This window comes from Artemia franciscana, chromosome 20 (genome assembly GCF_032884065.1).
Source record: "Artemia franciscana chromosome 20, ASM3288406v1, whole genome shotgun sequence".
Lineage (NCBI taxonomy): Eukaryota > Metazoa > Arthropoda > Branchiopoda > Anostraca > Artemiidae > Artemia > Artemia franciscana.
The window spans coordinates 9,592,547-9,620,062 of NC_088882.1; the positions used below are offsets into that span (position 1 = coordinate 9,592,547).

A 27,516-nucleotide genomic window follows, 5' to 3' on the forward strand; every position below is an offset into this window, starting at 1 on the left:
TCATCAAACAGTTCGTGGTAACGAACTGTAGTAAGGAGCGAATGGAATTTCACATTTTTTGCCAGAAGACAGATCACGGATGCGTGTTTATTTGTTTGTTTTTTTGTTGTTTTTTTTTCCCCAGGGGTGATCGTATCGACTGAGTGGTCCTAGAATGTCTCGAGAGGGCTCATTTTAACGGAAACTAAAAGTTCTAGTTCCCTTTTTAAGTGACCAAAAAAACTGGAGGGCACCTAGGCCCCCTCCCACGCTCATTTTTTCCCAAAAGTCACCGGGTCAAAATTCTGATATATCCATTTTATTCACCATAGTCGAAAAACCTATAAACTATGTCTTTAGGGACGACTTACTCCCCCGCAGTCCCAGTGGGAGGGGCTGCAAGTTACAAACTTTGACCTGTGTTTCCATATAGTAATGGTTACTGGGAAGTGTAAAGACGTTTTCAGGGGATTTTTTTGGTTTAGGGGGGAGATTTGAGGGGGGGGTTACGTGGGAGGATATTTCCATGGAAATACTTCTCATGGGGGAAGATCATTTCAATGAAGGGGGCGCAGGATTTTCTAGCATTATTTGAAAAAAAATGAAAAAATAAATATGAAAAGTATTTTCTACAGAAAGTAAGGAGCAGCATTAAAACTTAAAACGAACAAGAATTATTACGCATATGAGGGTTTAACTCCTCGTTATACATCACTCTTTACGCTAAAGTATTTTTAGTAATTTCAACTATTTATTCTACGGCCTTTGTGATTCAGAGGTCATTCTTAAGGAATTGGTACAAAATCTAAGCTTTAGCGTAAAGAGCGAGGCATCGAAGAGGGTTGAACCCCCTCATATACGCAATAAAAACATACGAATATAGAAGGTCGTTACGTAAATTAATTCGTAAGTTACGTATATTTTTTACCAATGAAAACGTTTGTAAAAAATTAAAGTTCTAGTTGCTTTTTTAAGTAATCAAAAACTTGGAGGGCAACTAGGCCTCCTCCCTCGCTCCTTCTTTCTCAAAATCTTCCGATTAATTGCAATTAATTAATATGTAAGTTTCGTTTTAATTATTTATGTGCGGAGAGCCACGATCAAAACATGCATTAATTCAAAAACGCCCAGAGATTAAATAAAAAAACAAGTTTTTTTTTAAAATGAAGGTAAGGAGCAACATTAAAACTTAAAACAAACAGAAATTACTCCGTATATGAAAGGGGCTTTTCCTCCTCAACGCCCCGCTCTTACGCTAAAGTTTCTTACTGTTTTAAAAATAGAGTTAAGAGAAAGAGTCAAACTTAAGCGTAAAGAGCAGGGCGTTAAGGAGGAAAAGCCCTCCCTGTTGGCTATTTTTTATTTAATTGAAATTAGAGATAAACTGAATGTGTAAATCCTTGCATTGATTGTAAAGTTTAGTTGCTCTTTATTCTATATAATTAAAACAGATAAAGTATTAAAACAGAAAAAACATAAAGAAAATTTATATTGTCAAATCACGAAAAAAAATTCCAATGAAAGACAAAGCAGTAATTTAAATGTCTATCCTTACAGATTCGTACTACCTAACGCGCATTTCCACCACTCGAATTATAAATTTCAAATTGCAAATTTTATAAAGTATAAATTCCACCCATCCTAAATTACAAATTATAAACTAAAAATAAAAAATATAAAAAATGAATATAAATAAAAAATAATATAAATAATAATAAAATAATAATAAATAATAATAATAATATAGGGAGGTGGAAACGGTCCCAAAATCCTTGTCAGCAGCAAATCTACCAGAAAAGTTGCCAGATTTTGACAATACTTTACTGAGATTACCAACTAATGGTTAGTTACCAACTAATTGTTACCACATTTAGTTGTGTAACTAATGTGTTACCACATTAGTTACCACATAGTTATGCTTTTTCAATGATCAGGATCCGTGCTAACCTCTTTGAAGGAGAGAAAGGGAGCCTCAATGCTTGCCATCAGAACAGCTACAAGCAGGGTTGCCGGGTCGCAGGCCAAATTCAAAAGTGACATGTGCTGCACAAGTTTTACTTTTTCCGAGCAAAGGACCGATCTAACCGAGAAGGAAAAATGCTCCTGAATTCCCATTGTTGATAAATCCTCCTGATGGATTTGTGGGATCCCAAGCAAGTTCAGAGGGGGCTAAAAGCTAATTTATTCATTATGCCTAATGGGACTTGGCTTCTTTTACAACTTTTACGGGAGATAGAGAAGTAGGTCCCTAAATACTTGACGTCAGCACGTCTACTGGAATGAAAAAGTAGATCTCAGTAAGACTTGGTGGTAAGTTAGAGTACATTCTTAGTTATGCATTTTTAGGGTCTCTACAGCCTCTGACCTTTGGGAGAGGTTCTCTATCATTGAAGCGGCGACACCCACCGGAGCGGGATGTCTAACGGAAGAAGATACTTTGAAATATGGCGAACTTTTGTTTCTCTCCGAATTATATATATTTAACTGAGAACCTCACAAATGTGAATTGTGCTAGGCTATAAGGAAGTAAGAGGAGCATACGCCGTCTTTGAACTGGGTCGATTCTTTAGCTGTAGGTCAAACCTGGACTTTAAATATACATTCTCATTAAAAAAAAGGGAAAAACTTCAGTTTAGTGATATTAGTACTATGATTTCGCAAGAAAATAACTTAATTAGTTTTACTTTAGGACAGGCAAGTCCAAGAATGTTGATGTAATTTACACTTCCTATTATCTTTGGATAAATTTTAGACATGGTGCCACACGACATGCTGGTCAGAAGAGTCACGAAATTACAAGTCATAAACAGACATTCAGCCTTGGAAAAGACAACTCTTGAATGTACAAATGTATAGCACAAATTGGATAGATAACAAAAAACTATGAAAATTCAATTAACCACAAAATTCGCTAGACTCTTCAATTTGGACTCGGGGATGAACTGTTGGCTTACTAAAATTTCGACTTTTTTTTAGTTTGTTTTTAGATATAATATTTTTCTTTTTAAGCGGTCTATTGCAATACATCGTACATATAAAATATGTCATATTAAACTAAAAAGTTGAAAATCCTACAACAAGAATATAGAAAGTCGGCACCTGGGGAAATTGGCAAGAGCTGCAGAGGCAAATCAAAAGGGGTTATGTCACACAACATGAATTTACCGGTGAGTGGAAAAGCAAAGAGATTGTTTTGGGTTATGTGACTGTAATTAAAGACTAAGTGGGTTTCTTTCTTGCATTTTTTTTAGACATCTACTGCATGTCAACATCAATTCGCGTATCAACGATCCATTTTTCGACTATTGATACGAACGAGAAAAGTGAATATACTGAATTCTGGAACTGGAACTTTTAAAACTAGAACTTCCAAATATATTGACAGCCCAATATGGTCGGAAAAGTTACATTTAATCAATTAATAGAACTCAATTAGTTTAAGGGTCTGTAAATCTACATTTTGCACAAAATTTAGCGGCCACACGGCGACCTTGTTCTTAGCTATACCCGTGAAAAACAAACACAGATAAGTGAATCAGCATCAGATTTTAGTATAAGTTAATCAATGTCCATACGAATTAATAGTGACAGGTATATACACAGGAGTTTTAGGGGAGGGGGGCAATAATAAAAACAAATAAATAAAAAGTGGCCAGGAACTCTGGGAAATTTTGGAATTCGGGCCCGTCCCTACCCCCTGCCCACGCCCCTGGATGGACCATAATTTTATTTCAAATGGGCCTTTAGTTTATTCCATTGTTCGTTAATGGTAACCCTAATAGACAGAGCGGTAAACCTAACAGACGGAAATGGTGACCTTTAGCAAAGTTACGCCAGAGGAGGGTCAAGAGAAACCATCAAGTGGCGTCACAATGTGAATTATAGGCCACATGTCAAATTGAAAGCAAAATTTTTGCAAGTCTTTTTCGAAAAATTCTTAAGCAAAAATGAGACCCCTTTCAATATATATCTATAATGGAATACAAATAGTGATTTTTACTGAAAGCTTTTATTCATTTATAGCACAATTTTGTCGGCCGGTGAAACGAATTTTTGAATACTAATTCGAAAAAAGAAAGAACCAAATAAGCCCCATGGAAGAATTTTTTCAATAGGCGACGTGGAATCTGGATAGTGAAGTGAAATTTAACTCTTGTGAGAACCTTGGCTTAGCAAGGAGTGTACAGACCTAATGAAGATGGAGCAAAGCCTACCCCCCGATAAGATTAAAAACGAGCAGCTCACTTCCATGAATACTGTCAACTGCCATTGCTTCCATAAATATGCAGATGCTTCATAAGCGAATCGAGAGTTGCACTTTACTATTAAACTAGCCAAGAGCATGTTAGACGATAGGCCGTTAAGAGGAAAGACAGGAAAGGGAAGTCTTCTCACCCCCCCCCCCCCCTCACTTGAAAAAACACATAGGAAGAGAAATACAATCGCAGCCTACACTCTTCTTTGAGGTACACATAAAAATCTTTTTGGATCCTTTCTCCAAACCCAATATGTCCTTTTACCCCTCCCCCAGAAAATGACCCTTTCTTGAAATTTTCAATTCATTCCCCCAGTCGTAAGACAGAACAGGGTATACTTACCAAACTATTCATAAAATTAGTCACCTTTTTGATGAAACGTATTGGTTGTATAAATTCATTAAAATAAGAATTGAGAACCATTTGTAAGCTTTCGGGCATATAAGTGAATTATAGTGAATATTCGAGCATATAACACACATCATCGCGTGATGATCAGTAAACAAAAAAACAGCGCTTCAGGTCCCATTTCTGTCTCTCCGGAGAGACTTCAGTTGCCCGTTGAAGAACATTATGCGGATGTTTTCAGCTTAGGAGTTGACAAGGATTTACCGACATTACCCATAATTTATAGGAAGAAAGATGTCGCCTATATGAAAACGGATCTTTAGTCTGTATTATCTTCGGTAAACGGTAAAGATAACTGAAAAAAATAAGTCCATTGTGCACAGTGAACTCCTATGATGTCACATCAAAATTCAGGGGGTTTTATTCTTCAACCCTTACGATTAGTAAACCTACCTTGTTACAAGAAGCCTCGTAGCTTCTTCTGCAATCAGCCCGGCAACTGTAACGTTTTTTGCAACCATGCTTGAAAAACGGGCGTCAAACTGAAATGTACCTAGAAAAAAAAAATGTATGACTAGAGAAGAAGGGTTGGGAGAAGAAGGAGCATAATCCAAATCTAGGATAAGATCCAGGAGTACGGGCATGACAGACATATTGTATAGAATATTGAATTACTTTATGTTTTTTCTGAATTTCATAGCAGTGGTCAGAGTTGACGATTTCAAATGCACTAGTGCCCTTCTTACCCACCATGACATGCTGCTTTACAAGGATTCTAGTGATAAGAACAACACTATAAGCCCATTTTCATGAAGATGAAATATGGATGATTTGCTCTGAAACGGGTGCACAAGCTTAACACATTATCAATAGTCAGCATAATATGAAATATTTTTTAATTTGTAGAATAGTTGAATTTATTGAATAATTAAACTGAACTTATTGAATAATTTGTCGAATTTTTTAATTTATTATTTTATTGAATATTGAGTTTATTGAATAATTAAATTGAATTTATTGAATTTTTTAATTTATTAATTTTATTGAATATTGAATCCAACCATGTGAATCTGTGTTTTTTGCGCTGGATTTGTTCAATGAAAACATGTTTGGTTCCAACCTCATTTCATCCATCCCTCGTAGAACTAAAATAGAACTCTAGCAGCCTTGCCTTGCGACCTGAGTAAATCTGGATGGAAAAATAAATCTTTTTGGTGTTTTCATGAGGATTGGAGGCGACCAGGGTTTCAACTTCCATCCTCGTCGAAATTAGCCTTACGTATGACATGTAAAAGTTTGAAGATTTTTCTCTTGGCAATCCTCTCTACTCAAGTGTAATAAACAGGTTTTAGGTTGTAAATAGTTTCCCCTTATGTCTCTTTCTGTTGAAAGTCTTTTGAGCTTTCCTAACCGAGATCTAAATACTTGGAAGTCAAGGTTCCGTAAAGGATCAAGATGGTAAAGACATGCAATAAATTAAAGTTAAAGGGCTAAACTAGCCATTTTTGAATAATAGGGAAAAATTATGGCTATTCAAAAAGTATTCCCATCCTATTAGATATTGATTCTTGCGCCCAGCAGAAAGGTGCAAAGTCAGATCTGGTGTCTACTTAAAAATATACAGAGCTTAAAAAGTTTACCTCCTTTGCTAGTGGAAAATGTGACACTTTGGTAGCTCGTTAATTCTTCTCATCATCGTTCAACTCCCTAGAAGCTACTTTGGGGGAAAATAATAATATCTTGAGAATCTTGAAAATAATATCTTGAAAATAATATCTTGAAAATAATAATATCCCTAAAATAATATCTTGAGAGAGTTCTAAATATTTAACAAAATTTTATTTTACATCAATGTTGGTGCATACAGATATTTCTCTCATGGAGGAGGATGACCTCCTCCTCATGGAGGAGGACGTTGAAGACGATAGATCGCTATGTTTACTAAATAAACGAACATATAATAAATAGTAAATGTTCATACAATAAATTATGTATATATATATATATATATATATATATATATATATATATATATATATATATATATACGTATATATAAACGAGAAGCAACAAGGACAGCTGAGATCTTCATGAGAAGTGATTTATAAGTGGCATGATGAAGGAACTGGAATTTTCATGGTACTTCTCCAATAAGCCCTTAAGAGGACAAAAGAAAACATCTTAAAATTTTTCGTTCAATCAGTTTAGAAATAGAGGAATTTCATACAGCCCTACCCTAAAGGGGACGGGATGAAAATCAAAAATGAATTTAATTTAAAGTTACAACCCCAATTATACAGATTTTCAATGAGCAGCAGGGCGGTACAACAAAATTCAACCCCGCCACTGACCTATTAACATAATTTTTTCTTAGGAATATCAATATTTTTATGGTCATGCTTAGGAATGAAAAAAGATCATTAGGTATTTTTAAAATAATATATTGATGACAAAAAAAGAATATTGCTGCAGATAGAAGGACTTAAGCATCCGACTTAGCAGTCAATGAAATAGTGTTTAAAGTAATGTAGTTCCATAACATTGATATTATAATATATTATATGATAGATTAATTAATTGAATAATAATAAAAAACTACTAAATTGATTAACTATTAATCAACGAATGTATGTATATATACATATATATATATATATATATATATATATATATATATATATATATATATATATATATATATATATATATATATATATATATGTATATATATAAATTTTGATTATGTAAATAAAAACTTGTAAAAATGGAAAAACTTGTCAGGTTGATTATCACCGCGTTTTTTGGAAAAAAAAAACAAACCTTTATTTATCAAATATTTGATATAAAATTTATAAATATTTGCTTCGATAAATTAATATCAATATTTATTTTTGAGAAAACAAGAATTGTACAAAGTTCTTTAAAGTAGCAAATTTTTATATTAGACGTATTTAACTGATTGAGTATTTCGATGCTATTGAAAAATTGGACATTCTATGTTAGACTCTATTCAATAAATTAAAAAAACATTTAATTTTATACTGATTATTGATAATGGATTTGACTTGTGCATCCGTTTCAGAGCAAATTTGACAATGGGAAGCGGACAATTACAAGAGTGACACAACCCAAAGCAGGAAAGCCAAAAATATGTGGTTTCTTTATTTTATTTATAGAAATATTTATAGCTATTTATTTATTTTTATCCTAAAAGCTATCAATCTTAAAAACAAACATTGATTATTTATGAAAAGTCTTAATTTTAGTGAATTTATCAGCATGAACGGACATGCATGAGTTAACGCCACCACAAAACTAAATAAATATTATTTCCCATCTCGAAGGTCTTGCGGTCCTTTGAATTATAAACCAAATTTCTTGTATACATATAATTTGTATATGAACCTTATAACTGTTTCGCAATATAACTGGATACAAAGTTACAAAATCATACCGTAGAAAGCATAGTGTCTACGTCGCAAATCATTCAAGGAAGGGGTCACCCTTTATTCAGGGAGAATGGATCTATGATGCAAAAAATGCAATTTTTTTTATTAAAAAAAAAGAAACCAAACTCTAAAGGGTCGCTTCTTGAAAACTGAGCCCTCAACGGAATCCTCATAATCCAGAACAAGGCCGTATTCAGGGGGCTAGAGGGCTTGGACGCCCCCCTAGAAATGTTTGTCAAATTCGTAAAAAACATATTTTTGATGCATTTTAAAAGTTTTTTGTGCCTCTTCCTCCCCCCTAAAAAATCCTTCTGTAAACCAAGCACCCCCCCGAAAAAATTCCAGATTTGACCCTGATGCAGAATATCGTATTTGATCAAGTATTCAATATAGTTAAGGTTTTTCAGAAATCAAAAATCTACCTTTTATTAAAGGTTAGCTCAAAATTAACTAGTATATTGAGTATTGATTCCTTGGTTCTCTTATTCTCTCCTTTCATTATGTTGTTGCATGTAACATGTTAGCACAAAAGCCTGTGACACTCTCCCCAACAAGCCCACACAAAAATGGAACTGAGACAACTGAAACCCTAAAAATTTAACTGTGCAACGTTCAAGATTTTTTTTTAGGGGGGAGGGGTGAATAATAAAAAAAATTTATAGTTTGAACAACACGTGCCCAGAAATTCAGTAAAATCTAAAAACTTTAGTGAACTATCCCTTCCCCCCTTTCCTTCGCAGGTCTCTGTCTTAACATAAGTTTATATTGCTGGTAGTAATATAGGAAGCCCTGGAAATAGTTGAACTGTGCCACATTTCGATATTTTTGTAACTGCGTGAATACATTAAGGATACTTTTAGTGTTTGTTCGCCCTTTTCTCCTTGGGTGAGACTGGGCGCTTTAGGGTCTTAGAAGAAGATTTTTTTTTTTTTTTAAATCTAAGATCTCGTTTCTTTTGATTTTCAATACTTCTTCTAAAAAATTCATTTCGGTTTCTCTGGTTCTATACTTTCTTATTAATCAGGGATTTTTCCTGTTTCGATGGTGTGCTTATTTCCTATGGTTTTCTTAAAATGACGGCCTTGTCGAAAACTCCAAGTCGGATGATAAACGTGACCCGATCGACAAAAGAAGTAAGCAGCCAGCTATTGTTATTAATAGGGTAAATCCAGGAATCTGAAACACATTTGGATTTTATAGATGAAAAGTGTTTTTTATTAATTAATTTTGCATTTTTTTTTTTACGGTTCATCGTGGCAGTGCTGACGAAAATGTGGTAAAAGCTTAATAATTTTTATAAAAGAAGAATGTCACAAAATCGTGATTTCAGGTAAGAGCATAACTAAGGTAAGTCCAGAGGAGAAAAAATACTTTTGTTTTGATATACTTGGTACTTCATCTATTGAACACGTTCATAGTAAACCAATCTTTTGGCATAATTATAGGTAAGATAAAAAAAACTTACTTAAACTTTTTCACATGCTAACCAAAGCGAATGCTAACCATGTCTACATTGCGCAGGTACCGATTTCGGGATTCGATGACTTCGGCCAGGGTTGCATTCGTGGTTGGGGGCGAATTCTCCAACACTTCCCTTGCCCCCCACCCTAATGTCTTCGGCTACAGTTTTGGAGCTGAGTCAACTCTGATTGAGCTCACAAGATCACAACGTTTCCCCCATTTCTAATAGCATAGCTAATAACATAGCCCCATAACTAAATAATCAGCGCCACCAGGACTCGAATTGGTACTTGTGTATTATTCAGAACACACTAAATAAGCGAAGTTAGGTTATTTGTGAAACAAACTACGATGCAGATATATTTTAATTAAATATTTTATATATACAGGTGGTTAGGTTAGGTTAAATTAGGCATTTGATTATAATACACCCCGCCCCCTAATGTGTAAATATGTAGCCAAAACTTTTGATAAAGCTAATTGAATAAACAAAATATGATGAAAATATAATACTTTATTAGGAAAATTTTAAAATTACAACTTAGAATTCTAGCCTAACCTAACCTTTTGAGTTTTTTCTTTGTGGCTATGAAACCGGATTTTCTCATAAAATGCACCTGCATCGTAGTTTGTTTCAAGAAACAAACCTAACTTCCCTATTGAGTGTGTTCTGAATAATACACAAGTAACGAACTGTAAGGAGCGACCCGGCTCAATAGTAACCGACTCTAATAAATGGAACTTTTATAACAATAGTCACATTAAAAGAATCGCATTTTGATTCTTATTTTAGATATATAAGTTTCGTTAAGTTTAGGCTTACCCTTCAAAAGTTACGAGCCTGAGAAAATGTGTCTTATTTTAGAAGAAAGGGGTAAACACCCCTTAAAAGTCATTGCATCTTAACGAAAATCGCACCATCAGATTCAGCGTATCAGAGAACCCTATGGTAGCAGTTTTAAGCGTCTATCTACAAAAATGTGGAATTTTGTATTTTTTTGCCTCAAGACACATCACGGATGCGTGTTTATTTGTTGTTTTTTTTTTTTTTTTTTTTCCCCAGGGGTGATCGTATCAACCCATTCAACCTAGAATATCGTGTGAGGGCCCATTCTAACTGAAATTAAAAGTTCTAGTGCCCTTTTTAAGTGACCAAAAAATCGTAGGGCACCTAGCCCCCCTCCCACGCTCATTTTTTCCCAACGTCACCAGATCAATATTCTGAGATAGCCATTTTATTGAGCATAGTCGAAAACCCTAATTACTATGTCTTTGGGGACGATTCACTCTTCCACAGTCCCCGTGGGAGGGGATGCAAGTTACAAACTTTGACCAGTGTTTACACACAGTAATGGTTATTGGGAAGTGTACAGACGCTTTCAGGGGATTTTTTGGTTGGGGGAGGGGTTGAGGAGAGGGAGTTATGCGGGGGAATCGTTCCAACGCTTTCAGGGGGATTTTTTGGCTGGGGTAGGGGTTGAGGAGAGGGAGTTATGCGGGGGAAACGTTCCACGGAGGCATTCGTCATGGGGAAGAAAATTTCCATGAAGGGGGCGCAGGATTTTTTAGCATTTTCTTAAAGAACAATGAAAAAATAAATATGAAAAAGTTTTTTCAACTGAAAGTAAGGAGCAGCATTTAAACTTAAATCAAACAGAAATTATTACGCATATGAGGGGTTCACCTCCTCCTAATGCCTCGCTATTTACGCTAAAGTAACTTTATTAATTTCAACTATTTATTCTACGGCCTTTGTGACTCAGGGGTCATTCTTAAGGAATTGGGACAAAATTTAAGTTTTAGTGTAAAAGGTGAGGTATTGACGAGGTGGTGAACTCCTTCATATACGTAATAAAAACATATTATTATAGCAGTTCGTTACGTAAGCTAATTTACGAAAAAAGTTAATTTAAGCTAATTCGTAAGTTACGTATATTTTTACTAATAAAAACGTTCGTAAAAAATTAAAAGTTCTAATTGCTTGTCAACTAACCAAAAATTGAAGGGTAACTATGCCTACTCCCGCGTTCTTTTTTTTTCTTTAAATCGTCCAATCAAAACTATGAGAAAATAATTTAGCCATAAAAATAAATTAATATGCAAATTTCGTTCTAATTATTCATGTGCAGAGAGTCAAAATCAAAACATTCCTTAATTTAAAAACGTTCAGAAATTGAATAAAAAAAAACAAGTTTTTTTTTACTGAAAGTAAGGAACGATATTGAAACTTAAAACGAACAGAAATTACTCCTCATATAAAAGGGGCTGTTCCCTCCTCAACGCCCCGCTCTTTACGCTAAAGTTTTTTACTGTTTTAAAAAGTAGAGTTGTGAGAAAGAGTCAAACTTCGTAAAGAGTGGGGCGTTGAGGAGGGAGCAGCCCCTTTTATATAAGGAGTAATTTCTGTTCGTTTTAAGTTTCAATATCGTTCCTTAGTTTCACTTAAAAAAAACTTGTTTTTTTATTTAATATGATTAAAGACGCTTGTCCATACGGGTTTTGATTGATTTCTGGCTCCGTTTCAGGCGTCTGAGAGAAGGCCAGCAGCCATCAACTTGATAATTCACAAACAAATATATAATTGACCGCACTATTCCCAATAAAGGTAAATATCTGTATTTTGATTAATGGTTGTATTTCAAGGTGACTGTGCCGTTTTAATTCAAACTACATAGTTCATTCACTAGCAAAGATTAAATCTAACAAACAAGTTTGTACTCTGAGAAATTGTTAAACCATTAGAAACATTTAGATTTTTATCCTATAACCATGATGTCATTAATGCCAATTGGCATAAAGAATGACGACATTTATTTTTGGTGGGGCCAAAAGACGTAAACACATCTTTAGCAGAGTTGCCAGCTACATATATTTCACGTAAAAACGACATATTCCCATGTCCTGGGGCACAATTACATGAAAGGGCCAAAAAATGATACATTTTTGAAATTTGGGTAATAAAAGAGCAAGAGACGCATTTTGTAAATTTATGTCATGAAACGAAACATTTCCCGACTTGATACATATTTTTGGTAACAAATAAAATGTCACTTTCACCAAAATAGTGCTTTTTCTCAGTTTTTGTTCTTCTTTTCTTTTCTTTTTTTTTGAGCATCTAAGTTTTAACAGAGATATCGTAAGTAAACGATTTCCTCTAAAGTAAGGAGTTTATATGTTTATGTGAGTTTCGTGCTTTCACACTAAGTCATTTTGTATGAATGCTTTATATGGACTTTTTTTATTTTCGTTATATTTGATGTTAGCTGGCTACTTGGAATGAAGCTTACAAAGCGTCATTTGGGCAATACTACGACTGGTGAAAAAAAACCTCAAACTCTTTTAGATTTCAAGAAGGACACATTTTAGCTGAAAAATGACAAATTTTTGGATGCTCGGGAAACACATTTATGGACCAAAAAGTTGGCAACCCTTATCATCAATACAGGCTTAAAAATTATTAGCACAGGTTTAGTAAAGCCAATTTTTATTGAAAAGACCGCCATTTGCAATTATGTAGTTTTGAGTTTTATCGATCCCTAAATTTAAAAGAAGGAAATATAGACGAAAAAAGAGCAAAAAAATTAAGCTATAAGCACATGATACATGATGTATTTGGGAATCAACAAACTGCTAATATTTGAATTTTATAGACGAAAGGTGTCATAAAATTTAACTCATTATTTTTGCTGATTTGTTTTCACGGCTCAACAATGAAAAAAAAACACTGAAAAGATTGGGGCATTGCCCTAATAACTTTATCAGTTTGAAACACCTAAAAAAAGCTTAGGAAAAAAGAATTTGGAAGTATCTATTTAAAAGGAGGTAACTCAAAAGGTGATATGTGACACTTTTTCCTCAAAATATTTATATCCCTGCATATTAAAGTAAAATACGCTCGATAGATTGGTTCAATCTATAGCCCTATTTTTTTATTTTAGTACCAATTTGATTATAACTTTTTATTTTGTCTAAAATGTTATATTTCCTGACGATCAAATGCTCGTAAATGACAAATGGAAAAACTAAACGTTATCCATGTTTTTCGCTTTTCTACGAATATGTTTCGCGTAAAACACTGGCTTTTAAATTATTTTTTTATTTATAACAAATAAATCGATTAAATAAAATAAATATTATTAATAAATAAATTATTAATAAAATAAATATTATTAATAAATAAATGATAAATAAATTAAATAAAATAAAGTAAAAAATTAATTTATAAAAGATAAGTTGTCGTAGGTCAAAGCTGCACATCTGAACATTTTTACCTGATGACCTGATTTTTTACCATTTTAACCTGAAATTTTAACTTGATGAAAAATCATTACTAAACATCTTTAACTTGATTTTTTTTTATCTTTGCATCTCGGTATGGATTAACAATATTTTAACAGATGAATTAGCCTATAGGCTTAATTATTTGGAAAAAAATTGAAAAGTTGGCAACAGAAACTTGGCGGCTGTTTTTGTCCTTGCAAGGCTAACTAGCGGATATATTTTAGCTGATAGAAGGGCGTGGTCTGTTACACTTTCTCCACCCTGCTAATGGTACAGGCTCTAAATTGCCAAAAAATGATTAGAAAATTCAATCATAAAAAATATTTATCGGAGTTCCCGGACGTTTTAATGCTATAGAATCGCTTGAAATTCTACGAAAAGTTGAAACTACTATTCATTATTAGTTTGTACGTTGTCTTGCAAACGCAACACACATTCTATAGAAGGGAAAACGTAAAATCAGTTAGCTACATGATTTGGTAAGAGACTCGATCTCTAAGGAGGGGGGAAGCTAAATTTATATTGACAAGGGGAATTTTAAATATGGATGTCTTTAAGTAATCGTTATTTAGCGAACAAATTTTTCATTTTTGTACTGCTCTTTTAATTTTTGGGAGAAAATTTAGACTCGCCTAACCCTTTCTGTCGTTCAGTTTGTTTTAGGAATAGACAAGCATGTAACGGGGGGTCTTATTTGTAATAGCCCGACGATTTGTGTACACATTGGAAGGCATTACAAATCACGATTCCGTAAGTTGATTATAATCTCTTGGATATCGGAACCTTGGATAGAATTATCAGACTCTTTAACTATCTTTTCCATTATTCTTCTTTTTTTTTGCATTAAACCAAACAAATAGAGATTGCTTCCCTATATTCCTGTGATAAAAATGTGCTTTAAATGTATACCAGAAAGAGAAGCCAATAAAACCCTCCTTTTTACTAAACTGTGTGAAATTTTAAGAAAGAACAAAAAGTTTTTTAGGCTCAAGATGTTTTATAATTGGAATTATAATTTCTTTGTGGTTAAATGGTTTCTGACAATTATTTAGTGGTTGAAATTACTTTAACTCATTTGTGTGGAGCTAAATAAAGTTTATCTGCTTTTTAGCGTATGTAATTTTTAACGAAATGCCATGAAAAGTAATAATGGTGTTCCAAATTAGTGAAAATATTACTATCTTTTCAAGAAAAGTAGGTGTTGAAGATACAGCCGGATGGAAACAACCATGACTTTACAAACAGGTTGTGCATTACATTTTGGGGAAAACGAACAAGAATTAGACAATTGGCAGCTTGGCTTAACTCAAATTCAGGACCTCTAGTTCTATAGCTACCTGATTACATTTTTCCATCACTCTAATTATGTGTTTCACCAAGTTCAAATTTCTGGACAATATTGACATTTTACAGAAAGCAGAAAAATCGGGTATCCCATTGAAATAGGGAAAAATTCCCTGGTTCATAAGAAATACAAACCAGAGAAGCACAAAACGTGTTTTTTTTTCAGAAAAGAGTAAGATTCAAATTCAACGGAGGTTACATCAGAAACAAAATACAAAAAGCGTGGAACCTATAAACCTAAAAGTGTCCCGGTGTCCAGGAAGCTAAAAGTGTCCAAAGAAAACTAAAAGCGTTCTTTGGCAACCATGTTTTACAATACCAACTGACCCAATAGCAACCTGGGGCAGATATGCAGACCAATGTCAGGGATTTAAGCAAGAACATTCTGTACAACGCCCTAGTACAACCCCATGATATTTTATGTATTGATGTGGCCTATGCTAAACTCTCATTTGTGTGTTTTTCAAACTGACGGGGTTTTAGTCAAAGCTAAAGATTTAACAGATGATCGCACGTATATGGGCGGTTGATTCGCTCGAACGTCAACCAAACAAGCAACAAGGGTTGTTTAATCTACGAAAATCCAGGAGGAGGGGCAAAGCGCATTTTTTTAAATCTAGGGATGAAATGTTATTATTTTTCGATTTTTTTTCCAATAAAAAGGGTATGTTTCAATAGAAACACAGAAAAGAGGAATATCTTTTAATCCAAAGAGAAGGGGTAACTTCCGAATCACCCCCCAAATTGTCCCTTCCTGCCAGCAACAGCTATTTAATGGAGATTTTCCTGTTTCATGCAAACACTATGGAACCCTTAATGCTGACTTTAACAGCTAAAATGTAAAATAATGGTCTTACCTGCAAATCTAGATAAAACGGAAATTCTAGATTCTTCAATGGCTCGTTCTACGTCTAATTTTGATATCTTTCCTTTGCCAATTGGGGCAACAGTCGCCTGCTGAAAAATATAATTTTTAATTAGAATATTGCCACATACATTTTTGATATTTTACAAAATTGCCTAATTTACTCAGAATGATACTTGAGACCAAGGGGACAACAACCTTTGCTGTGTTGTTAAGAAAAAAAGGAAAAATTCTTTTTCCTAACAGAAAAGGAAATAGCTTTAGGCTATAATTAACACATTAGCCCCTTCACCTGGTTTATTTTTTATACCCTTCAAAAGCTGGAAATAAATAGCACTTTCAAAGTCTTGCACCAAACTAAAAACTTTTGAACGATCCTCCTGCAATTAGTAATAAAAATATTACAGTTGATAAGTCAAAACTGATCAAGTTGGGATTTAATTTATTTGTAATAGATTTCATTCCCTAAGCACAAATGTGATTATGGGCTAGATCACATTTATAATAGATTGCTGGTCAATTTGTAACTGATCACAAATCAATTTTACTTAGTTTTCCTAAAATTCTCAACAGCAGGTACGATCTTTTTGGGTTAGTGCCTAATAATGGAAAAAACAAATTCTTTTTTTCAAGTGCCAAAAACTTAGAACAATTTTAGGATTCCAATGGACGACTGGGCACCAAGGCCTCCTCCCTCCCAAAGCGCATGTCCTTGCTCTACAGTTCACAATCATTATTGAATCGTCTTTTATAAAATATTGAAAACTAGATTGGACAGCCATGGTTAAGAAATTTTGAAGTTCACAAGGTTCTATCAGTGGTTAAACAGGAACTACAACTATACCAAGATCATGTCTCAACAGTTTTATTGCAATCCGTATATTAAATTTTAAAAATATTGGCAATTCCTTTTACTAAACTAGTATCTCTTGCGCAATATCCGTACAATTTTGTGTCAAGTTTATATAGAGAACCCAAAAGCATTAAGTATTGCCCTTGTTTCAATTGTCTTAAAGACTGATGTGCATAATTCTGTCATTGAATAGTTTGGATAAGTAAAATTTTGATTAACTTTCAATCCTAGAAAATGCTCATGTGCTACTAGAATATTGTTTCCTAATTTTTCCCAGGTCCTCCTTTCTTTCCCAAAGTTATATTCCAAGTGCGTAGTTCAACCTCATATTAGGACATATAGAGTACATGGAAGTATGTAGAGTGGGTGGCTTAGGAACTGACCCCCCTGAAATCCATTTTTTTTTTGTTTCTGGCCACTTTCCTTAATCGCTGGAAATAAAAACAAGCATGACAAGCCGGAATCGAAACAGGTTGGAATTGTTCCTTGCAAATTCATTCCATGCCTAAAACAAATTATCGCATGCGACTTGAGAATTGAATTAATTCGTTTTTATAATAAGGATTTCTGCTACTAAGCCAAAAGCGCCGCAAGTATTTCCGTTAAGAGCCATGTTAACTTCGCGTAGTCAAACAGTTCATGATAACGAACTGCAGTAAGGAGCAACCCGGCTCAATAGTAACCGAAAATTTAAAAAAACGGAATTTTGATAAAACATATAAGCTTCATTAAGTTTAGTCTTACTCATCAAAAACTACAAGTTTTCTACTGTTTGAAAAAGTAGAGTTATGAGAAAGAGTCAAACTTTAGCGTAAAGAGCGGGACGTTAAGGATGAAATGCCCCTTTCATATACGGAGTAATTTCTGTTTGTTTTAAGTTTTAATGTTGCTCCTTAATTTCAGTTAAAAGAAAACTCGTTTTTTTTTATTTAATCATAGTAGAAGAACGAAACTACAACGTCTGTATTTAACATTCGTTAATTGCTGGAAATGAAAACAGGATGTGAATTACTTATTGCAAATTGCTTTAGGCCCATCAACAATGAGACTTAAATAAAGCCAGGATTAACTTGCACTGATTCGGGTACTTCTCCATTATTCAGAAAACACCCAAGTTAATTCAATTTATAGATATAGGGTTGAATCAATTAAGACACTTGGGAGATAGATAGGTTTTATATAATACGGGCTGTATATTTGTACCTTACGGGGGGGGGGGGTTAAGCATAGCGAGGCTACATGCAAAATTTAACTTAGCATAACCAAAATACCAACTAAATATTTAATTAAAATATAGATACAATGTTGTTTTCCACTGAGCCGAAGTTAAGTCTCTCCAAGTACGGACAGCAATAAACCGGTTATTGTCTGATATTGCGAATCAAATCTTGGTGTTTTCTGAATAATGGACAAGCACCCTAATTTAACCCAATTATAATTTTTCATAAAATTTTGTCTGCCAATCAGAAAATTCTAGTATAAAACTGATCGTCTCAAATTAGAACTACCTAAATCTCGATATTAGTAAAATCTATTCGTAAATGGACCAAAACAAGTTGTAGCATATGATTCAAGTATTAAATTAATTTGTCTTATAACAAAATTTCTACTGAAGCCAAAAAAGCCACAACTATTTCAACTTCTGGTCATTTTCACGGCCGTAAAATCACAGTAAAAGAAAGTTGACCAGTCATATTTGTTTAAGACGAAAGACAGCAGCAAATATGAGGATCGCAATCCACATTTTTAGAAGAAGAACAAAATATCCAGTGGAATTTTCCCGAATCCGAAATACTCCAATCACGACGGTTTCGAAATTGACTTTTAATGAGGGGTTCACATTTACATAAATTATTTAGGTAGAATTTACGCTACAAAAATGTTACATAACAGTAGAAAACTTGGAAATGTGTTTCAGGGTTTTGGGGTTTTTAAGGACTAATTACTTATATAAGAAATATTTCTCATGCATCTAAGATATGGCAAAATGGTTTAGATTTATATAGGAAGAACTTTCCAAATTTTTGTAAGCGGAAAATCATCACATTTTGAAAAAAATACCATCTCAAAATTTACTGAGTATAAAGTAATATTGGAGAAAAGAAATTGAACAAATTGATTCATCTTTCTTTGTTGTTTTTTGGGAGGAGGGGTATTGACAAACAAAAGTCACAGAACACCTTTTGGGTTAGGAAAGTTGATATGTCTTTATACCATCCTTATTTGATAGCATACTTTTCACACAACTCTTGTAATGGTGGCTTTAACGATAAAACATGGGAATTTAAATCCTATTAAAACATAAAATAAAATTTAAAAATAGGACGTCTCCTTCTGCAACCTCTTAGGTAAAATTAATTTATTTCGATCTTTTCTTTGAAATTTTGAAGGGGCGGTCTGCTTTCAAAAATTGTATTGGCCAGGTTACGGTTACGTACTTTATACTTACTGGAATTGTGCTAGGCATTGCACAAAGTTTATGATGGGTAGCACTAAGAGATGACGCGGCGGAAGTGAACCTCGCGTCATGTGACACTGAGATGACCACCAGATGGTGGAGAGTGAACGACCCCTCCAAATTTTGCAAAAGTGAGGAAGCTAAGATTCTTAATAATATAAAACATTGAATAGTATGGTTTGTAATAATTTCGCGTATTTATTTACATCATTCGTCATGTATTTTTCCAAAGCTTGTTTATTGGGATTTTCCATTGCAAAACATTGAACAAGTTTTTAAAAATTATATGCAAACTAAACTTGTTTTAAGATTTAGGTACTATAGGATAGCAGTTGGACCTTCGGTAAGGTCAAGGATCAATTTATCTGGGCAAGCAAGAATTTTACACCATATAACGCAACCCAGGGCGCCGATAGAAAATTTTACAGGGAGGGGAATAGACGCCAAAATAGCAGTGATGATTGGGGGACAGGGAATATATTTCAGGATATTTCGTAGGATTAAGTTTATTTGTCAATACTTTTAGGGGAAAAGCTCTCAAATAAAAAGAATAAATAAATTACAAATAAAGTGAAACAAATACAGTAAGCTTTAAACAAGAAGGATTCCTGGCAAAGGGATCAATTTGTTTAATCAGCAATATATTTAATTATTACGCATTGAATCTTAAAAGAAAATCAAACTCAAAACCAAAATTACAGAAAGATTTATTGGATCCGTAGATTATAACAGATGTAGACTTGTCTTAGAACGCCTTAGAAGTTGTTAAGTTGTTACGCCTTAGAATACGAAATACTAAAAAACGTACTAGAGATACTTAGAGATACTAAAAAACGATCCTGCCTGCATAGATACCACGCTTTGATCTTATACACGCTTTGATACCCCCCCCCCCAAATTTAAATCCCCTATATATTCACACATTAAAAAATAAAATAGAATAGCGAAAGAAAAACTTAACTTAACTATCCGGCTGTCAAATTGACCCTCTTTTTTTGTCCTATTCAACTAAAAAAATAAACAGGGTTCAAAAAAATCCTCGTCACAAGAGAATCTTATCAAATAGTTTTTGATACAAAAATGGAAGTCAAAAGTGACTTGAGCCAATATTCACAAAAACTAAAAATAGACTTCTCATGACAATTGCTAGACGGACAGTATTGGCTTTTTATGCTGATTCTAAATGTATAAATTCTTTCAGTTTATTGTTATCCTCCCAAAACCAAAACACTGAGAAAATTCGCCTGATTTTTTAAAAAAGGGGAGACAGCCAAAAAAAGCAAGCGGTCTCATTTAAAATTGAATAAAAAAACAAGTTTTTTTAACTGCAAGTAAGCAGCGACATTAAAACTTAAAACGAACAGAAATTACTCCGTATATAAAAGGGATTGTCCCCTCCGCAACGCCTCGCTCTTTAAGCTAAAGTTTGACTCTGTTACAACTCTACTTTTTATTTTAAAACAATAAAAAAAAACTTTAGCGTAAAGAGCGAGGCGACAACTAGAGTGATAATAACTAGATAAATATAAACACGTCAAGGGAAAAAAATGAAGGATAATAGAACACAAAAATGTATCAGTTCTGGGGAAAATACAGGTATTCCCAGCATTTCGTTCAGGGGAAACATTTATGATTATAGTCGCTTCATATATCAACTCATGGGTACTCTTGCAATGCAAGCAAAAGTTACCAGCATAGTTGTCCCAAGATTACCCCTTATTGTTTTAAATTACCCCTCGTTGTTTTCCTTGTGTTTTCTATAATTATATGAACTTTCTTGTATGCTAATAACTGCACTAAATACTAATAAAACAAATACACATTTAGGATCACCATTAAAAACTTGATTCTTTGATTTAATATTATCAATAGTTAGGCTCTTATGCTTTTGTTATTGACAAATATCGTTCTTTACTTACCATTCATTACTATGAAGAATTAAATTCTTTTTTTGTTACTCCATCCAAATCACATAGAAAAAATGATTTTGGGAAGCAGGAATGGGGTCACTCAGTCACAAATTAGAACTTATATTTTCCTTATTGAGGGCCAAAATCTATTGGCAGGCAGCGAACAATTGGGAAACACACATTTTTTCTATGATTTTTCGCTATTCTGCTCTCTTTCCTTTGGTTTCCTTATAATTACTTTATAGTCCCAAATGTCTATTGGGGAATGCTCCCCCCACCCCTGTCGGCGCCCATGAACGTAACACTTTTAAGAAAAGGATCAGGGTCAATAAGGAGATGTTAAGTTGCATTAAATAGATAGATTAAGAAAATATTAACGTCGCTAAATGGAGAGGGAGGTACAACCACTCTTCGCAGTTAGTTCTGTAAGAGCATACGATAAAAATGTACTATGCAAATAATAAATAATAAACAAATAATAAAGCAAACTTTAGTTGCATTCAAAATTCGATCAAATTTATCGCATAGGACTCCCACAAAATGCAGCTTATGCAAATTATAGTATTTATGTATTATACGAGAAACATATAATGAAACAAATGAAATAAAACAAAATATGATGAAAATATAATACTTTATTAACAAAACTGTGAAAACTATAACAAAGAATTATGGAAGGGAGGGCCACCCAGAGCACATTATCTTAAATGCGTAGGTACTTATGTATTATACGAGAAACACCGAGAAGTGAAGTTTGGTTAATGCTAATGAAATAATACAATATATAATGAAAATATAATACTTCATTAACAAAATTGTGAAAACTATAGCAAAGAATCATGGAAGGGAGGGCCACCCAGAGCACATTATCTTAAATGCGTAGGTACTTATGTATTTTACGAGAAACACCGAGAAGTGAAGTTTGGTTAACGCTAATGAAACAAAACAAAATATGATGAAAATATAATACTTTATTAGCAAAATTGTGAAAACTATAACAAAGAATTATGGAAGGGAGGGCCACCCAGAGCACATTATCTTAAATGCGTAGGTACTTACGTATTATACGAGAAACACCGAGAAATGAAGTTTGGTTAATGCTAATGAAATAATACAAAATATGATGAAAATATAATACTTCATTAACAAAATTGTGAGAACTATAGCAAAGAGTTATTGAAGGGGGGGGGGGCTGCTCAGAGCGCATTATATTAAATACGTAACTTAAACTAACCTAAGCAAAATAACAACTAAAAATTTAATAAGAATATAGCTACAGTATATTTTCCCAGCGAGCCGAAGCTAATTGTCTGGCATTATTACTGTACAAGACGGGTAATGTCTCATGTTTGCGATCCAAATTCTCGAGTGTTTCTCGTATAATACATAAGCGACATTTTTTGTCTAACCAGCTCTTCTAGGTTCTCGAGCAAAGACGGTTCCCATATACGTAGATGCAGATATTTGTAAAGGAGGGAGCCAGCAAGATAATGGATACTAGATCTGGTCAGAACTTCACTTAACACTCCTTTTAAGAAGGGAGAATTTCACCCTAGAGTGAAATTCTACGTAGCAATGTGGATGGCCCCTAAAATCACGATTGAGAACGATACGTACTTCAAGATGGCGAATGTGGTACACACGTCTCACAGTCATTTTAATCAAGTAACCACCCGGTCTCACCATTTTGACCAGTGCGCTGGCACAATTTGAAGATTTTGAAAACTGTGCGAAGCATCCCAACATTGGAACCAACAGTCCCATTTCGGTCACATGCACAGTGGCCGTCTTCAGCAAATCAAACTGAATAGATTAATTTTAACTGATGAAGGCAGTCACTGTGTATGTGACCGAAATATCCAGAGAAATTTATTTGTGTTTCATTGTGAAAAAAGTGATTTTCCCTAATGAAGTGTTTTTTACACATCATGGAAAGGCAATGCGGTCTTTGAAAATACCTAAGCTTCAATTTTGCATTATTAGTTTAGGATATTTACTCGATACGCTAAATTTAATATTTGAACGGTGATATTTAGGTCAGTTACAAGCACTGAAGCAAAATCGGCCTGAAGACAAACTACCGATATGTCATAAAACTTTCATAATTTAAAGTGCAAAAACTTTTCTTATTGTTACTCCATGACAATACAGATTTTCAAATGCCAATATGCCCAACTTATTTTCAAACAGTTCGTGGTAACGAACTGTAGTAAGGAGCGACCCGGCTCAATAGTAACCAAAAGTCTAAAAAATGGAATTTTGGTACCAATAGCTACATCAAAAGAATTGCATTTTAATGCTGATTTTAAATATATAAGTTTCATCAAGTTTAGCCTTACCCATCAAAAGTTACGAGCCTGAGAAAATTTGCGTTATGTTAGAAAATAGGGGGAAACACCCCCTAAAAGTCATCGAATTTTAACGAAAATCACATTATCAGATTCAGCGTATCAGAGAACCATACTGTAGAAGTTTCAATCTCCTATCTACAAAAATGTGGAATTATATATTTCTTGCCAGAAGGCAGATCACGGATGCGTGTTTATTTTTTTTTATTTTTTTTTCCAGGGGTGATCGTATCGACCCAGTTGTCCTAGAATGTTGCAAGATGGCTCATTCTAACGGAAATGAAAAGTTCTAGTGCCTTATTTAAGTGACCAAAGAAATTAGAGGGCACCTAGGCCCCCTCCCACGCTGATTATTTTCCCAAAGTCCACGGATCAAAACACGTTCGTGCCTGTATACAAGCTGATGGAGAGCTGTCCTCCCTCTTCGACATCGATTTCGGGGTGAGACAGGGCTGCATCCTGTCCCCCATCCTCTTCAACTTTGTTATCGATTGGATCATGAAGCGCGCCATGCAATCTGCCAGAGGCGTTGAAGTAAGCCCTGACTTCTCCATCAAAGACCTTGACTACGCGGATGACATTGCCTTGCTAGAAAACGATATAGATCATGCGCAAGCCATGCTGTGTAATGTTGCTGCTACTGCAGATTTGGTTGGGCTGAAGATCAGTAAGGATAAAACCAAAATTCTGACAAATTCTGAGGATGTACTCACAAGGGGCATCTCTATCGACAACTCCCGTTTAGAGGTCGTTGACCAGTTCAAGTACCTGGGATCCCTCATCGACATTTCCGGCGGCTGCAGTACGGAAGTCCAGAGCAAAATATCATCAGCATCGATAGTCTTTGCTCAACTTAGGAAGAACCTGTGGAGACAAAGAGACGTCCTACTAAAAACAAAAATCCAGATCTTTGAAGCAACCGTCCGCTCCGTACTCCTTTACGGATGCGAGACATGGCCCCTGAAAGCAGCGGATGTTCATGCTCTCAAAGTATTCGACCACTCCTGCCTGAGACAAATCCTCGGTGTCTCCCTCCGAGACAGAATTAGCAACGTCGAAATTCGTAGACGATGCCACCAGAAGCATGACATTGAAGCCCTAATAAAAAAACGCCGCCTAACTTGGTTTGGCCATGTTTGTCGGAGGTCAGATGACACCCTCACTAAAAAGGCGCTATACCGCAAACCCCTCGCACACTGGAAGAAGAAGCGAGGTGGACAAGTCAAGACCTGGCTTAACACACTCAAGGCGGACCTAGAGCCGATTGGTGGTTTCCGACGACACGGCGGAAGATGGGACAAGCAGTGGCTTGAAATATGTGCACCACACACACACGACCGAGCGGCTTGGCACTCAACCGTCTGCCAGATCATAGCGCCAGGGAGAGCTGAAGAGCTTGTGTCCTGAAACAAGTACAAGTAAGTAAGTACACGGATCAAAATTCTGAGATAGCCATTTTATTCAGCGTAGTCGAAAAAGTTTATAACTATGTCTTTGGGGACGACTTACTCCCCCACAGTCCCCGTGGGAGGGGTTACAAGTTCAAATATTTGACCAGTGCTTACATATAGTAATGGTTATTGGGAAGTGTGCAGGCGTTTTCAGGAGGATTTTGTGGTTGGAGGCAGGGGTTGAGAAGAGGGGAATATGCAGGGAGAACTTTCCATCGAGGAATTTGTCATGGGGGAAGAAGATTTCCATGAAGGGAGCGCAGGATTTACTAGCATTACTTAAAAAAAAAAAACAATGAAAAAGTTTAGTATAAATTTAAGCTTTAGTATAAAGAGCGAGGTACTGACGAGGGGGCGAACCCCCTCATATATGTAATAAAAACATAAGAATAGAAAAGTCCTTTACGTAAGCTAATTTATAAGTTACGTATATCTTTTACTTATAAAAAGATTCGTAAAAAATTAAAAGCTCTAGTTGCCTTTTTAATTAACCGAAAATCGGAGGGCAACTAGGCTTCCTCCCCCGCTCTTTTTTTCTCAAAACCATTCGATCAAAATTATGAGAAAGCCATTTAGCCAAAAAAAAATATACAAATTTCGTTTTAATTATTCCTCTGCGGAGAGCCAAAATCAAAACATGCATTGATTCAAAAACGTTCAGAAATTAAATAAAAAAAAACAAGTTTTTAAATGAAAGTAAGGAGCGACATTAAAACTTAAAACGAACAGAAATTACTCTGTATATGAAAAGGCCTTTTCCTTCTCAACGCCCCGCTCTTTACGCTAGAGTTTTTTACTGTTTTAAAATGTAGAGTTAAGAGAAAGAGTCAAACTTTAGCGTAAAGAGCGGGGCGTTGAGAAGGAAAAGCCCCTTTCATATACGGAGTAATTTCTGTTCGTTTTAAGTTTTAATGTCGCTCCTTACTTTCATTTAAAAAACTTTTTTTTTTTATTTAATTACACGTATGGACGAATTCGCTTTAGAAGGTCAAAAGATGTTATCTGACAATCTTCAAACTGAAAATTGTAGTACAAACTCTTAATATGAATGTTCTATCAATTGGTTCATTCCATTCTTCCGTACCGCACCGTATTTGCTACCAAAAAATTCCAGTTTTGGAAGATAAGATCCCAAGAGTTTAAATCACGCTAAAATAAATATTAATGTCCTTTTTCGCTATAGTTGACATACATAATCTGCAAAAGATGACACAGTCTGGGGTGCTGTAGGCTGATCTGCAATGACGATGGCAGTGATTATTATATTAGGAAAAAGCACTAAATGCAGAATTTATTGGTATATTTCTCAATCTTCTATCTGATTTCAGTACTATATTATACATTTATCATGGATCGAACCAACTGATAGAAAGATAAATTTTCTATTACTTAGATAGGTAGTATGTGAACACACCACTCGATGCGTCTTTTCTTGATCTTCCCAAATGTACTAATCACTTCCTTTGCAAGGGTTATTGAGCCCTTAAAGGGACCCTTAAAGGGACCTTTAACGTGACAGCTTGCTCCTTATTGACTGCCAGTTGAAATTGGTTGCAAATAATCCACTTTAAACCAATCATAGATACTTGCTTACCACAATAAAATCAAACAGCTTTACTTAACCCCCCCCCCTGATGGATATATATATATATATATATAGAAATATATGTATATATATATATATATATATATATATATATATCCATAGCCCATTGTCAATATTCACACTATTTTTAGAAGGACGCGACTACTCTTCCCACCGATGGATTAGCGTTCACTATAAAATAATAAAGAAAAAAATTTACGCTATTTATAAATATAGTTTGAGTACAAGGAGTCGACTGTATATTTAATTATCAGTAAGGGGGGTTAAAGTGAAGTAACACATTTTTCGGAATGAGATAAGTGAATGTTTATGATCGTTTAAGATAATTTTTAGAATTTCTGGTTGCCATTTTTTAATAGTGAACAACGCGTCACTTTTAGGGCCCCTTTGAGAGCTCAAAATCTGAGAAGGAAGCGATTAGTATATTTGGAAAGAGCATAAAAAGACGCATCCAGATGTTCATTTACAACCCCACTAAGTCGGAGAGTAAAAACCCGAAATCTACCAATATAACTTTTATTGTTTAAAAGGGTGGATTATACCTCTAAAATGTTTCACATAATACCTTTCGAATTACAACAACTAAAATAAATAAGGGAATAAAAAGTTAGAGTGACTTACAGGTATTTGAGGGTTTTGATTTGGAATTGTTTGTTTAGACCCATCTTGTCTCTCGACAGCAAGATTCGGTGCTGGAATAATCTCAATGGACTGCACACAATAACATAGAAATATACAGGCGTATAAGCCTCCGCCAGTCCATCTGAAAAATGTAAGCCAATTAAGAAAATTAGATTTTTATCAGTTCGTATTTAGCTAATGAACAAGTTGAATGAAGGACAAGTTAAATAACAGAAATATTTCCCAGCCATTCACAGATCTTCACATCTGAAAACCTTCGTTTGAT

The 27,516-nt window shown here is 34.5% G+C and overlaps 1 protein-coding gene across 2 annotated transcripts in view; it reads right to left on the reverse strand.

Annotated features, from left to right (window-relative positions):
- Window positions 1-27,516, reverse strand: part of LOC136040414 (uncharacterized) — a 116,340-nt gene that overhangs the window by 82,743 nt on the left and 6,081 nt on the right. Inside the window, exons 2-4 of one of the 2 annotated variants that reach the window (XM_065724687.1) lie at window positions 27,231-27,372; window positions 15,976-16,075; window positions 5,037-5,136 (exon numbers count right to left, since the gene is read on the reverse strand). In XM_065724687.1, the coding sequence (XP_065580759.1) occupies window positions 5,037-5,136; window positions 15,976-16,075; window positions 27,231-27,372 (342 nt within the window). The remainder of the gene's footprint in view (window positions 1-5,036; window positions 5,137-15,975; window positions 16,076-27,230; window positions 27,373-27,516) is intronic. The other variant, XM_065724688.1, reaches the window with a different exon arrangement.